The following is a 12,999-nucleotide window of genomic DNA, read 5'->3' on the forward strand; positions in this document are numbered from 1 at the left end:
AGTTCGAGTTGAACCGAACCATTGCTTCGGTCAGTCGTCTGGTCTGCTAATTCTATATTAGCTACCAGTTTGTTTCGCACTCTTCGCTTCCTTAAGAGGTTTTCCATCTCCAGCTCGGTCACTTTCCTATGTCGGCCTGAAGAGTGCTAATAAGCACGAAACTGCAGTTCTCGGCTGGAAATGACTGAGCTGGCGGTGTTTTTCACCTATTTAATATTATTAAACAATGTTTATTTTTCCGAAAGCAGAAGTTGCTTTTTGTCTTTTGCTGCAAGCGCTTCATTTTCGATTGCGTTTTGTACGTCAAAGAAGGATCGTCTCTTGTAATAGTTCAGCAGCATTTAGTGACCATTATTAACTCAGTCCAATCATCCTGATATCTGAGTTCCATTGTAAAGATATCTTGGCAAAACCTTTCCTCATGCCCATTGCGAATAGCTTCACAGTTTTTAAGCAAAATATCCTGGAGGAAGTGAAAAAATAGGGTTTCAGAGACATCATTCATCAATGGTCTCAGAACATCAGTAGAAATGTTCTGACCAACTGTTTTTAGTTCTCGTCTTCTCTGCTGTTTAGAAATACTTGTAATAATTTAGCATTTAATACTTAACATTAGAAAGATGGAGGGGTCTCTGTGGCCCCTCGCGTACTTTGTTGCTCAATAACTTGATTGATATCTAACGGAGCTACATGGAACTTTCTGTCTTTTCATTATATGACACTATTTGAATGCTTGTTTAAACATTTAATGATTCGCCTCATAGTACTGTAAATATTTATCCTTACACCTAGAAAGACGGGAGGAGCCACAGTGGCCCAGAAGCTTTTTTGCAATGAAAAAGATTTTTTTTTTTCTTCTCCTAATCGTTGTAGCTTAAAAAAATGCTATTCACTCTAGTTGAACCTCTTATTTCCTCTTTATGCAGCCGATTGAATATCCAAAAGTTTTAAACAGTACCGATTGCTTACCAGCCAAACGGTAGCCATTGCTCTTAGAAACATCAACTGATTCTACCTTTGGTTTAAAAAAAAAAAACTAAAAATACTCACGCATTAAGTTTTTATTTAGTTACAAACGAAGGTGCATTGGACATGTGGACCCACTCAGGAAGAAAGTTTTAATTGAATTCAGGGCATAAATGGTTAGGTGCCACACTGGCGCCTTCAGTCTTTCTAGGTATGCAGGAAATTTCAGTCTTTCTAGTGTTAAAGGCTTCCCTATGTGTGTGTGTGTGTGCGTGTGTGTTTTTTTTTTTTTTTTCTTTTTTTTCCTTTCACATTTTTTTTCCTTCAAAAACAGTGATTTTCATTATTGCGCGTATCTTATTTGAAGGACCTTTTAAAAATTCACTCCTTAACCTTAGCTTCAATATATCTTGGAAATTTCCCTCTAAGGTATTAGAAAACCATCTTTGTTCACAGCTTTCCTCATTATTCCATCTGAATGAGCATGGGGTTTAAGCAGAAGTGGGTGGAACTACTAGAGGCTCATTTTGGGTATTTCTGCTCCCAGAATTTAAATTCCCTAAAGGTCATTTTGGTTTTATATAGTGAGGTTTTCTATCCCAAACAGGGGTCGAAATTAAGAAGACAGTCATTCTCATGGAGGGTGCTTCTATCTGCCTGGAAAAAAGAACATTAGTGAGATTTCACTACCTTAGTTGACTCTGTATCTTGAACAACTAGAGCTAACCTGAACTTTTCATGGCAATTTTCGTGTTTAGCGAGGCAAAATACTTCGGAAATAGCTATTTTTGAGCCGGATGCGTTTTGGTGTGGACTAGGGCAATGTGGACCGAAAACAGGCAGAGGTTGAAAATGCCGGGTCATTAGAAATGTGGACAGGATACGTTTTTTGCATATGGTTTATTCGTCTTGACAAGGCGTGGACGATTTTTCTGGATTCGGTCGGATTATAGAGTGCCGAGTTCTCGGGACACTACTGGATAAGGTTAAAAAAACGTCAATACTTACTGCCACGAGATGCCGATTCCACGGGATGCCGATTGAAGTCTCTCGCGCAGGGACCTCTGCCTCGTGGGAGTTGACATCTCAGTGACCCATCCTTTCGCTGCTTAGCGACCCTGTCAAAATTGAACAACAATTCAGCTGAGCAAACACACATGACACAAAATTTCGTACATGCTGCTCAAGACATTACAATTATTTTAATTGCTAAAAAGTTTTAATGGAGGCAGAATGGAAAATTTATCGCCAATTAGGCATGTTCTAAGCCAGTGGTTCCCAACCTTTTTGGGCCCATCGCCCCTTTCGGAAGTTAAATTACACCCCCCCCCCCCCCCACGTTCTTCCCTAAAAAAACACAATTTAGATGGTGCTGATTTTAGTGACGGTTAATGTTACTGAACGCCTAATTTTAGTTTAAAGCTTTAAAAAGTACATGATAAAGCAATAATTAGCTTTAAAACTGAATTTTTTATTCTTAACCCCTTCCCCTCCCCCCCCCCCCAAAAACGTAATTTGAAGTGCTTTAATTAACTAACGTCATTTACATACTTAGCAAAAATAAGAACACTACATTTTTCAGTAACATGCTTTTTTTTTAAATTGAAATCCGGAAAAAATTGAAAATTTTAACTGTTAAGATTTTTTTTTTTTTTTTTTTGCCTTTTTAATGGCTGCCTTGTGCTTGATGGAACTCCGTTAAAGCCTTGATGTGTGGCTTTATATTAATATGAGATTTAATCTGAGGTCCCCTTTGAGGCAGATGTCCAATCTATTTCTTTGGTTCGTGAGAAGCTGCACCACAGAGCTAAATCCTCTTTCAACTTAATATGTTGAGAGGAATGAGATGAGGAGCTGTTCAACTTTTTTCCAAAGTTGTGGGTAAGTACCCATAAGCTTCACCCAGACAAGTTCGTAACCGTATTGCTTGAAAGTAATTTTTGATTCACAAGCAAATTTCAAATCCATAAACTCTGTCTACAAAGAGTTTTCCAGTTCATCCACATCTTCAAAACTAAATGGGTCTAGAATCCAGTCAGGAATTTGTAACTTGATCAAATATGCAAACCTTGATTCCATGTTCTTTTTTAACTGATCAAGGTGATCAATAAAAATTAAAATTTTTTCTTCAGGAAGTTCATCATCCACGATTAAACTGTTTTTTAGAGCCGGAAATAGAATAAATTCTTTACGGCCAATATTTGCCTTGTGGATTTCGAATTTGGCAATGGCTAAATTATGCTTTTGGCTTTGATAAGGTTCATCTTGTTTCCTTGAAGCTTACTGTTGACTTCGTTCATTTTTTTCAAAAATATCTGTAAGATATGCAAGTTCCAATTTGCGCTGTTTCAAATTCTCAGCAAAACGTTCAACCAGACATTAAAAAGATAACAGTTACCCTAAATGATAGATTCTGATAACAAGTGTATTGAAATTTTTTTGCTGTATGAAAACACAAAGAGAAAACTTGATTTTGTCCTTGATTTTCTGAAAGTCAGCAAACTATGTGGGAAAAAATGGTTACGATTCAAAAAATTCATTTGTTTCTGAAGAGAATGATATATGGCAAGTGACAGAATATTATATTTTAAAATTCAAGCGTCATGTTCTCTTTTTCCCGGAATGGGGTCGTTTTCAAAAGGTTTTTTTTCTGAAAGAACAAGCTTAAAAACATGGGATCGGACAATTTTTTAAATAATTTATTTAAGTTTAATATTTTTAAAAAACTACTAAAATCGGTGCGCTTTCATTTCTGTCGTGTGACATCACAAATGATGAAATGCCATTCAATGTTGCCATTCACAGAACAAAATATTTAATTTGCATCTTTACTCACGTGTATTGGCAACGATATGGTTGATAGCAAGCGTAGAGCGCAATTTTAATTCGCTGCGTGATCATCATAACGTGGTATAAAGATGCGCCAAAATGCATCATTTGTGACGTCATAAAGACCACGCCTTGTTTGAAAAATCGGACATTAAAAAAAATTAATTAAAAAAAACTGTAGGGAAAATGAAAGTATATTCTGGGTTCATCTATTTTTTTTTTTTTTTTTTTTGTTTATTTTATCCATTTCAATGACTAAAAGTAGTACTTTTGACTGAAGGAAATCACCCCATTCACCTTCTAATGTCTCGAAAACTCATTTCTGGAGATAATGCCGTTTACCTGCCCACGGCGGATCTATACCTATGCCAGACTGATGATCTCTAACGAGCGTGAAACTGCAGTCTCTGGATTTCGGAATCGAGATGGCGATGTGAGTACGAAAGTGATCTACACCCAAAACACTTGCGAATGTGATAAAATACCATAGGAAAAAAAACCTGAGCTATTTTCCCGAATCCTAACATTTAGTTATACCTATTTTATATCTTTAGTTTGAATTCTTAGATGAAAAAGGAACAAATCAGGAAATAACTCTTCTAAAGAAAAAACAGAAATGCCCGATTTAGTCGAATAAAAGATTCTGTATTTTTGTTACGAATTGACCTGTTTAAAGTTAGTCTTAAGCTGTTTCTTCTTTAGGAAATATCGGAGAAAATTCAAAAGTCAGTTCAACTTCAAATAAGAAAAAGCTTAAACATTAAATGAACCATTGAGTTGAATAAATCCAGAACATTCTGCGAAGGAAGAATAAGAAATTTTTTCTACTCTCATAGCAGAAACCTAAATATAGTATTAACGAAGAAAGAAATGAAGTAGCAAATAAAATAGAAAAAAAATATAGGTAATACATTTGTTATAAAAACATAACCTTTAAACATTGGGATTTGCATTTCCCGAATAGTTGAACACTTATTGTATAAAATTCTAAATCATAATAGTATTTTTTTTTTTAAATTTTATTAATTTTTTTTTTATTTATTCATTTTTTTTTTTAAATTCTAAAGACTTTTTATAAGCTTGGTTCGTACTAAAAGTATTAAAGAAAACAAGTATATTATTTCTTGATTACAACTTCACTCAAAAATTACTTTTGATCTTACACTGTAAAAAAATTCAGAAATCTTTCTGAAATATAGTGTAACCTACCTGAATATACAAAAAACCAACGTGTGAAAACAGTTTTCTTATCTATTCGGAAAAGTAATTGAAATAGGTAAATATCCATTACGGAAGTTGAGTGGTTGTTTTGCGTATAAACAAAACAAGGCGACGGGGAACAGATCTGCGGCGTCAGCCTAACCGAACAAACTAAACAAAGAAACTGAACTTAAGTGAACTTAACAAACTGATTCATTTTAAATTCATGCACACCCCATACTTTGTTTTGACTTAGGCTTTGTTTCATGCGCTTTTCTTTCTCCCGTCGCTCGCGGAGAAATCGAATCGAAGCGACGCCGCCTTAAAACTTCTGCGCATGAATTGAACATGTGTGATCTTTAGTTTGATCTAAAATCAGAATTGACGAGCTGTATTAGTCATGAGTAATATTGTGATATAAACGAAAAATGCATCAAGTGTAACTTTTTGAAGCGTGCGTTGACCAAATTCAAATTAAAACTTTCACCTTCCAGAACAACAGAGCAGAATGGACGCCCAAGAATCGTATAACTTGCCTAATCACTATTAGCAAATTGAGTTTTTGAACGAGATGAGTCATTTTAATAGGCAGGAATTCATTAAGATTATTCTTCTGGTATTCAACATCAACGAAATTTTTCACAGAATGATTAAGTAAGTGACTTGGCAATTTTTTCATTCGTATAATTTTTGTTTTAACTGCTAAGACATATAAGTATGTCTGGTTTTTCTTTTAAATTTCAGAGTTGAAGAACGTAAGAAACCTAAAATATATGTATTTAATTGTGTATGCTGTTTTTATGCCTCAATCCCTGTTTAGCATTAGAAGTTTATTAAAATGTACTTTATTGAACATTTATGCGTCAAAATTTATGAATTGAATGTTTATAGACATATTGACAAATTTGATTATTCATCCATAAGGTTGAGTGGTTTCACTCTCTTGTAAACAGTGTAATTAGACTTACGAAAAAAAAAGGGTGACAATATTGTGAAAAATTGAAAATATGGCTGCTTAACCAACAATGTCATTTTTGGAAAGAACCCCCCCCCCCCTCCTTCCTCCCTTCTCCGCAGCCTCAAAGAAAATGAAAACATTTGCATCTTTCGTGATGAGAAACTTAGTGTTTCAGTGTTTTTTAAATGCTGATACAGTCGACGTTCGTTATTACGACTCTGTCGTCTAAACAAAATCGGTTGTTATAACGAGAGATCGTTATAACATATAACATTTTATTTAGTCATTTTTTTTAAATGCACGAATAATTCTTCATAGTTTTGTTTCATTTCAAAAGAGAATACAAAAACTAACAAAAGAATTTTTAAAAATTTCGTTACATTCTTTCTCTATTTAAAAATTTTGTGCTGAAAGTGTAGATTTCCGCTTTTTTGACATTTTCAAAACAATATAATTCGTAATATCTATCATTTGTTTGCGATTTTCAACACTTGTTTGAACCCAAACCAAGAAATAATTATTTTCAATAGAAATAATTTACCTTTAGAAACATAAAATGTTTAAGTATTAGTTTTCGAATAGTAAGTCTTGATAGCCCAGTAAATTTAGGATCTTTTGCGCCACAAATTTATAATTAAGAAATATTTTCAAAATAAGTTCCTTATAGCATGTAAAATTAATTCTAAAAAGTCCCCGAAGATCCAATGTGAGCTTCCATCCAAAATGGCGGATCAAAGATGGCCGCCAAGTACTTTTTTGTTTTCCTTATAACTCGGTCAAAAATGAAGATTTTTCAGTTATAAAAAAAAACCTGTATGCTCTAAAAGTAATACTGTTTCGATATATACCCTAAGATAATCAATAAAAAAGTTCAAACAATTGTTTTACATCAAAAGCTAAAATTTCTATTTTCTACGAAATATGCAGCAGAACAAATAAGCTACTAAAATAAAGAATTTTTATGGTATTCTTTTTAAAATATGAACTGCAAAATTATTGATATTTTCTGTTTATTGAATAATAAAGAAGATTTTATTCCATTTCTGAAAGAAATCTTGCTATTTCTAGCTTTGGAATGAGAATATGATAAGAGAAAAACAGTGACCTTATAATAAGTTTTTAAAAAAATTGCAAAACATCATTTATTTAGTACTTAAAAAATTGACATATAATATCTTTTTGAAAAGCATGTAAAATATATAAAGAGAAGATAGTAATGTCAGTAAAAATCTAGAAAAAAAAAAAGAAGCATCAGCATCCAATATCATCATCCTCATCTTCGAAACTGTGCACAGAAATTGAATTTTTACATGTTTTACCTAAACAGTGCTTGAAAAACTTAAAACATTAAAGGTCTGCGTTTTTATTGGCATCTAGATCACAGTCTCACAGAATTATTGTTAATTTGTAGTCACAAATCATTAAGTGCAGAAGGAATTGGCATTGCCCGAAGCTTCCCAAGGAATTGGGAAGCTTCGGGAAGTGACAAAAGCATTGTGAGCAGTCCCTCTCTTTCGTAACATAATTGGATTCTCAAGCCACTGTTGTACTTTTGAATAAACACAAAATGGATGCTGTGAAGTGATGGATGGATGGTGTGATTCGATGCTATGCAGCACTTGTGGGTGGAAGAGTTGCTAGGTTTTAAATTTTGGAGAAGGAGTTTTGTTTACTTCATTATTATAGCGGTTGTATCGTAAGATGTCTAGAGAATTGTTACTCCCACCGAAAAGATGTTTCAGCAACACTGCTGCAATCTGGGTGAGCTTTTCTGTGTGGATCAAGCTAAAAGCTACTGAGCTTTGAGATCAGAGAAGGCAGTTGGAGATTTTCCTTTAGCAACTTGAAAGCTCAAGATTTACCCTTTCTGAATATAGCTGACGAGGATTCGGAGTCACATCCTGTGGCTGTGTGGAGCAAAAGAAGAGGATCCTTCAAGGGACCCAAGACTTCTTGTACTTTCAATATATTGTAACATTTTTCTTTGTATTAAATTGGTTCGGGGGTAAAAAATACAGTGATATTCCAGACATACTTCTTTCACTTAGAATCGAGGGCAGATCTGCGTCATTACCTATTACTGCGACTGGTCTGGAGCTGTTCTGGCATGTTTTTGTTGCAATTGAGCAAATTGATAAATTGGCTTCCTTATCCACTTTTACAACAGTCGTTCCTTCTAATCGGAAATATTCCATTATAGTTTGAATTAATCTTGATTTGTTCTCAGAATTCCGCGTTAGTTAAGAAAAAATGTCAAAAAAAAGAACCGTTAAAAGTTAGTCCATATAGTCGTTCCCACTACATTTTCTTCAAAAAGCAGTAGTCTCAGACATTTTCGACACCACTCTTCTTTGTTTCTTCCCAATGTTAGTTGGTAATGCATCAGCGTATCCATTATAAAACACCTCTTCACATAAAAAGAAGTTTTTCCAAAGACACCTGAAGTATTTGAGGCATATGTCTTTTTATTATATGTCTGACTCGTCCCATGTCAATGCGTTCATAGGAAATCCTTCATCCCTAATCAGTGTAAAAACGATTCAGAAACGTTACTGGAAAATAATGGGCAGCTGATGTGCCCCATTTTCGCCAGTAACATATCTTGAAGAAAGCAGAAACGTTTTCCGCTGAAATTCAGTAACATTCCTGAAATTATCCTTGAAGTTTCCTGAAAAATTCAGAAATCTTTCCATTTAAAGTCACTTGTTTTTCTGGAACTTTAGAGCAAGCATACGTAGGTATAATATAATAGCTTGGCACCTTCCTGATTTATCAAGAAAGCTCGAAATGCAATATTGCACACATGGCCAAAGCTAAGACAGAATTTTACTCTCCTGCAATTCTTGCAAAGCTACGTTGTCCATGGACCTATTCACTCCCTTTAGGAGCTTAATCAGCCTGGACGGGCCATAATCGAATTGAAGCTGATACTTTTTTTAAATAAGCTCAGTTAATCTTTAAACTGAGAGTTAAAAATATTTTTCACAACAATGAGAAGTCTATATTCATGCAACTTGTAGCAATTCAGGAAGCTTTTTGACAATGATACTTGATTTTTCCAGGAAGTGGATAAAAACCATTGAAATCCTGAAACGTTACACGGAAATACTCAGTAACATTTCGGATTTTTTTTACAGTGATGAACAAAGAGATTGGTGGTGGGTGGCTAAAGGACCTTTAACCTTCAAAATTTTCGACTTTCTAAAAAAATATAAATTATGCATAATTTAATTCTGAACAATTTGATACCTTATTTATAACCATACGAGAAAAACTTTTCAAGTTATCGTAAAAATGCGTAACCTTTCCCCATAGAGATTTATGTCAACTGCAGCAGTTTAAGCTTCGTTTTCTCAGGTGCCGGTTTCGCAGGTTTCTCTTTTTACGTGCGGGATGTGTGTGTCTCAGAAAGTGTTTTATATATTTCCATAAAACTTTTACTGCATGTTTGTTTGGTTTATTTTTATGATATGAACCTAAATTTATTTTTTTTAAAGTTGTTTATTTATTTTTTTGACATTTTGTAAGTTAATGTCAAAACTTTACAAAATTTTGGGTTAATATATTATTTTTTTTAAATATTGACTTTCATTTCTGGTTAAAATTTAGGTTCAGATTATAAAAATAAACCAGACAAACATGCATGCAAAGTTTTACGGAAGTATATAAGTACGGAAATATATAACTTTCTGAAATATCACGCACGCAAAACAAGAACCCGACACCTGAGAAAAAGAGGCTTAAACAGCTGCTATTAACATAAATCTCTATGGGGAAAGTTTACGTATTTTTACGATGATTTAAAAAGGTTTTTGCGCATGGTAATAAATAAGGTATCAAATTGTTCAGTATTAAATTATGCAAAACATATTTTTTCCAGAAAGTTGAAAATTTTGAAGATTAAAGGTCCTTAGACCCCTTAACAAAAGGTTCTACTGATTCAATGATAGCTGCCACGCTTGTTTTTATCCTTTCTCAGAGAAACCCAACCAAAAAGACAGGATAGTTGAGATATTTCATAAATTATAGTTTGACTTGAAAACTGCAGCATTCTGGTCAAAAACTCTGGAAGACTGAAGAGAACGCTCATTTCTTAATAATAACCCCTTTTTTTCTGAATTTTAACTTCCCCAAAAGAACTTATTAAAGTTGAAGGCAGTGATCTTTCACCGACATTTTTTCTGTTGTCACATAATTATATGGACACATAATTCTTAAAAAAGTCATTCATGAGTAACTATTTGCTACCTAAAATGTACAAAAAATACCATTTTGAGATAACAATGATCTTTTTATTTAAAAAAAGTTTTTAAATGATTTTTGACCAATTTCTATCGTGACTGTGGGTGTCTTTTTTTTTCCATATCGCTTAATATTACAAAAGAAATTTGGATCCATTTTACGATTTATGGTAGTTTCAAGGAGCTAAATAGCAGCATCAGCGTTGAATCTTCACACCGAAAATTTTGCATTTCAGACAAAAAACACAATTTGCAGATCATATATGCTTATAGCTTTATATGGGGAGATGTTGGTAAAACACAAGCACCAGTTCAAACATACACAGCAATTTTTAAACTGAAAAATAACAACTAGCGACTAATATATGAGGGAAAATATTTTTAAAAAAATACCCCTGAAAATGTAAAAAAGTTATTTATTTTAGTAGCTTATGTTTTCTGCTGCATGCTACATAGAAGACAAAAATTTCAGTTTTTGGTGTCGAAACAAATGTTAGAAATTTTCATTGGTTATTTTAAGTTATGCATCGAAGCAATATTACTTCTAGAACGTAGAGTTTTATTCAGAACTGAAAATTTTTCATTTTTGACCGAATTATAAGGAAAACAAAAAGTATTAGGCGACCCTCTTTGATCCGCCATTTTGAATAGAAGCTCACATGGGAACTTAGAGGACTTTTCAGGATTCGTTCTACACATGTTCAGGAACTAATCCTGAAAAATTCAACTAATTATAAATTTGTGGTGCATCGGCCCTATGTTTGGCCTGAAATGAGGAAAATATGAGGCTATGAGGAAAAAAATGAGGCTATGAGGAAAATACAAAAATTTGAAACTTGGTTTTGGACGTTATATTGGAATGAACGAATCAGTTCGGACGCTTTAGTGGACGTAAAAGAATATTGCATCTATGGATTAGGAAATGGGACTTGTATCGGTCTCTATAACGGGAGGGTCACAGTTACAGAAGGCCGTTCTATAGTGTGTTGACTGTATCTTTAAAAATATTGACATTAGCATTAACTTCCTACGCTTTGAATCAGGTCAACTTGCATGAATTTCTGTAACAAATAGATTTCTGTAGTACATATTTTAAAAAATCCCTTTTTTTTGCTAAAGACCTCAACTTTTAGTAGTAGCAAAAGCGCTAAAAGTTTTTTTTATATATTAATAAGTTTATATTTGTACACGATAATTAAAGTATTTGATTTATTTATTTATTTATTTATTTATTTATTTATTTATTTACTTTTTGATATTAAATATTATTTATCTCAGCAGAGCTTCATTAGTACAACTTTTTTTGAGTTTTAGTGTACCTGTTTTCCCACTTGATTGCATAAATTAAACAAAAATATCGTCCCGTGCATAAACATTTTCTATTGCAGGAAACTTGATATGAAGCTAAGTGAAATTTAAACCCTTCAATGAAACTTAAGATAGATTTTTTTTTAAACTCAAATGTCCGCAAATTAATATCCCAAATTCGAAGAAATAGACAATCTGATGTTAAATGTTTTTAAAAATATGTATGTAGACATGAAAGTGGTGATATGCAAGTTTTCTTTCTGTTAATCGTGTTGTAATTAGAATTACCTATTGCGAATTATATGAATACTTATTTGAATAAACCTTAACTGGAAATAATAATTATATTAGATTTAATTGGCTTTCTCAGTATCAACCATGAAATTGATTTGACATTCGAAAATCAAAATCGCACAGGATAGTAACACAAAAAGTACAAAATAAAAAAAAAAAAAAATTAAAAAAAAAACGATTTCAGTTGTTGTAATACACAACATTATGCTTAAAATTAAATATATATATATAAAATTAACTTGAATTCTGAAATTTTTAATTCAAATTATTGTTTTCGCAATCACGAGTTGCGACAGGACCCTACTCATTGGGGGCTATTGTTTCTGGAAACGGCTCCTGTCCCACAAGCTTGCTCCTCCTCCTGGGAGGTTACCTGTGTATAGTTGTGTGTGTGTGTGTGTTTGTAGGCGCGCGTGCGTGCACGTGTAAGCTTGTGTGTGTGCGTAGACTTGTGTGTATGCATGTAGGTGTGTGTATGTGTGTAAAGGCTTGTGTGTATGAGCGTATGTGTGTGTATGAGCGTGTGTGTGTGAGAGCTTGTGTGAGTGTGTGTGTGTGCATGAGCGCGCGCGCGCGCGCGCGTGTGTGTGTGTATGTGTGTATGAGCGTGCGTGTGTGTAGGACATGGACGCCTCCGCAGGAGAAACGTATTCAAGGAGGCAGTGCTCGTAGCCGCTCCTGCAGAGGCCCCTGGTCCAAGCTGAAAAAGGCACGGACATCAAAGACGGTCAAATGAGAACAATAAGCTATCGTGATTGCTCAAAAACTCACAGAAAAACGATTCCGAAACATTCGAAAATGTTTTTGAAAATTACAGAGAGGATACCGTCTTACTCGGAAACGTTTTTGAAAATTTCATGAACCGCAGCTGCACAATAAATTCAGAAACGTTTTTGAAAACTACAGAAAGAGGATTCAGAAATACTCGAAAACATTTCTGGAAATTACGGTAAGTGTATTCCAAAATATTCAGAAACGTTTCTGAAAACTTCAGAAAGAGAATTCCGAAATACTTAGAAAAGTTTTTGAAAATTTCATGAACCGCAGCTGACCGATATACTCAGAAACATTTCCGGATTTTTTTAGCGTAATATCGTTACATTTAGGTTAATTCTATAGCTGCCAATAAAATTTTAGTTAAAAATTCAGAGAAGAAGAAATATAAGCTGTATAGTAAAAGCTATTCTTACCCCAAAAATCATG

General features: G+C 33.7%; 1 protein-coding gene across 1 annotated transcript in view; it reads right to left on the bottom strand.

The window, feature by feature from the left end:
* Positions 1-2,051, bottom strand: part of LOC129234304 (oxidation resistance protein 1-like) — a 258,164-nt gene extending 256,113 nt beyond the window's left edge. The window contains exon 1 of the mRNA XM_054868299.1: positions 1,975-2,051. Coding sequence (XP_054724274.1) covers positions 1,975-2,051 — 77 coding nt within the window. The remainder of the gene's footprint in view (positions 1-1,974) is intronic.
* Positions 2,052-12,999: the final 10,948 nt, after the last annotated feature.

Source organism: Uloborus diversus, chromosome 1 (genome assembly GCF_026930045.1).
Source record: "Uloborus diversus isolate 005 chromosome 1, Udiv.v.3.1, whole genome shotgun sequence".
NCBI lineage: Eukaryota > Metazoa > Arthropoda > Arachnida > Araneae > Uloboridae > Uloborus > Uloborus diversus.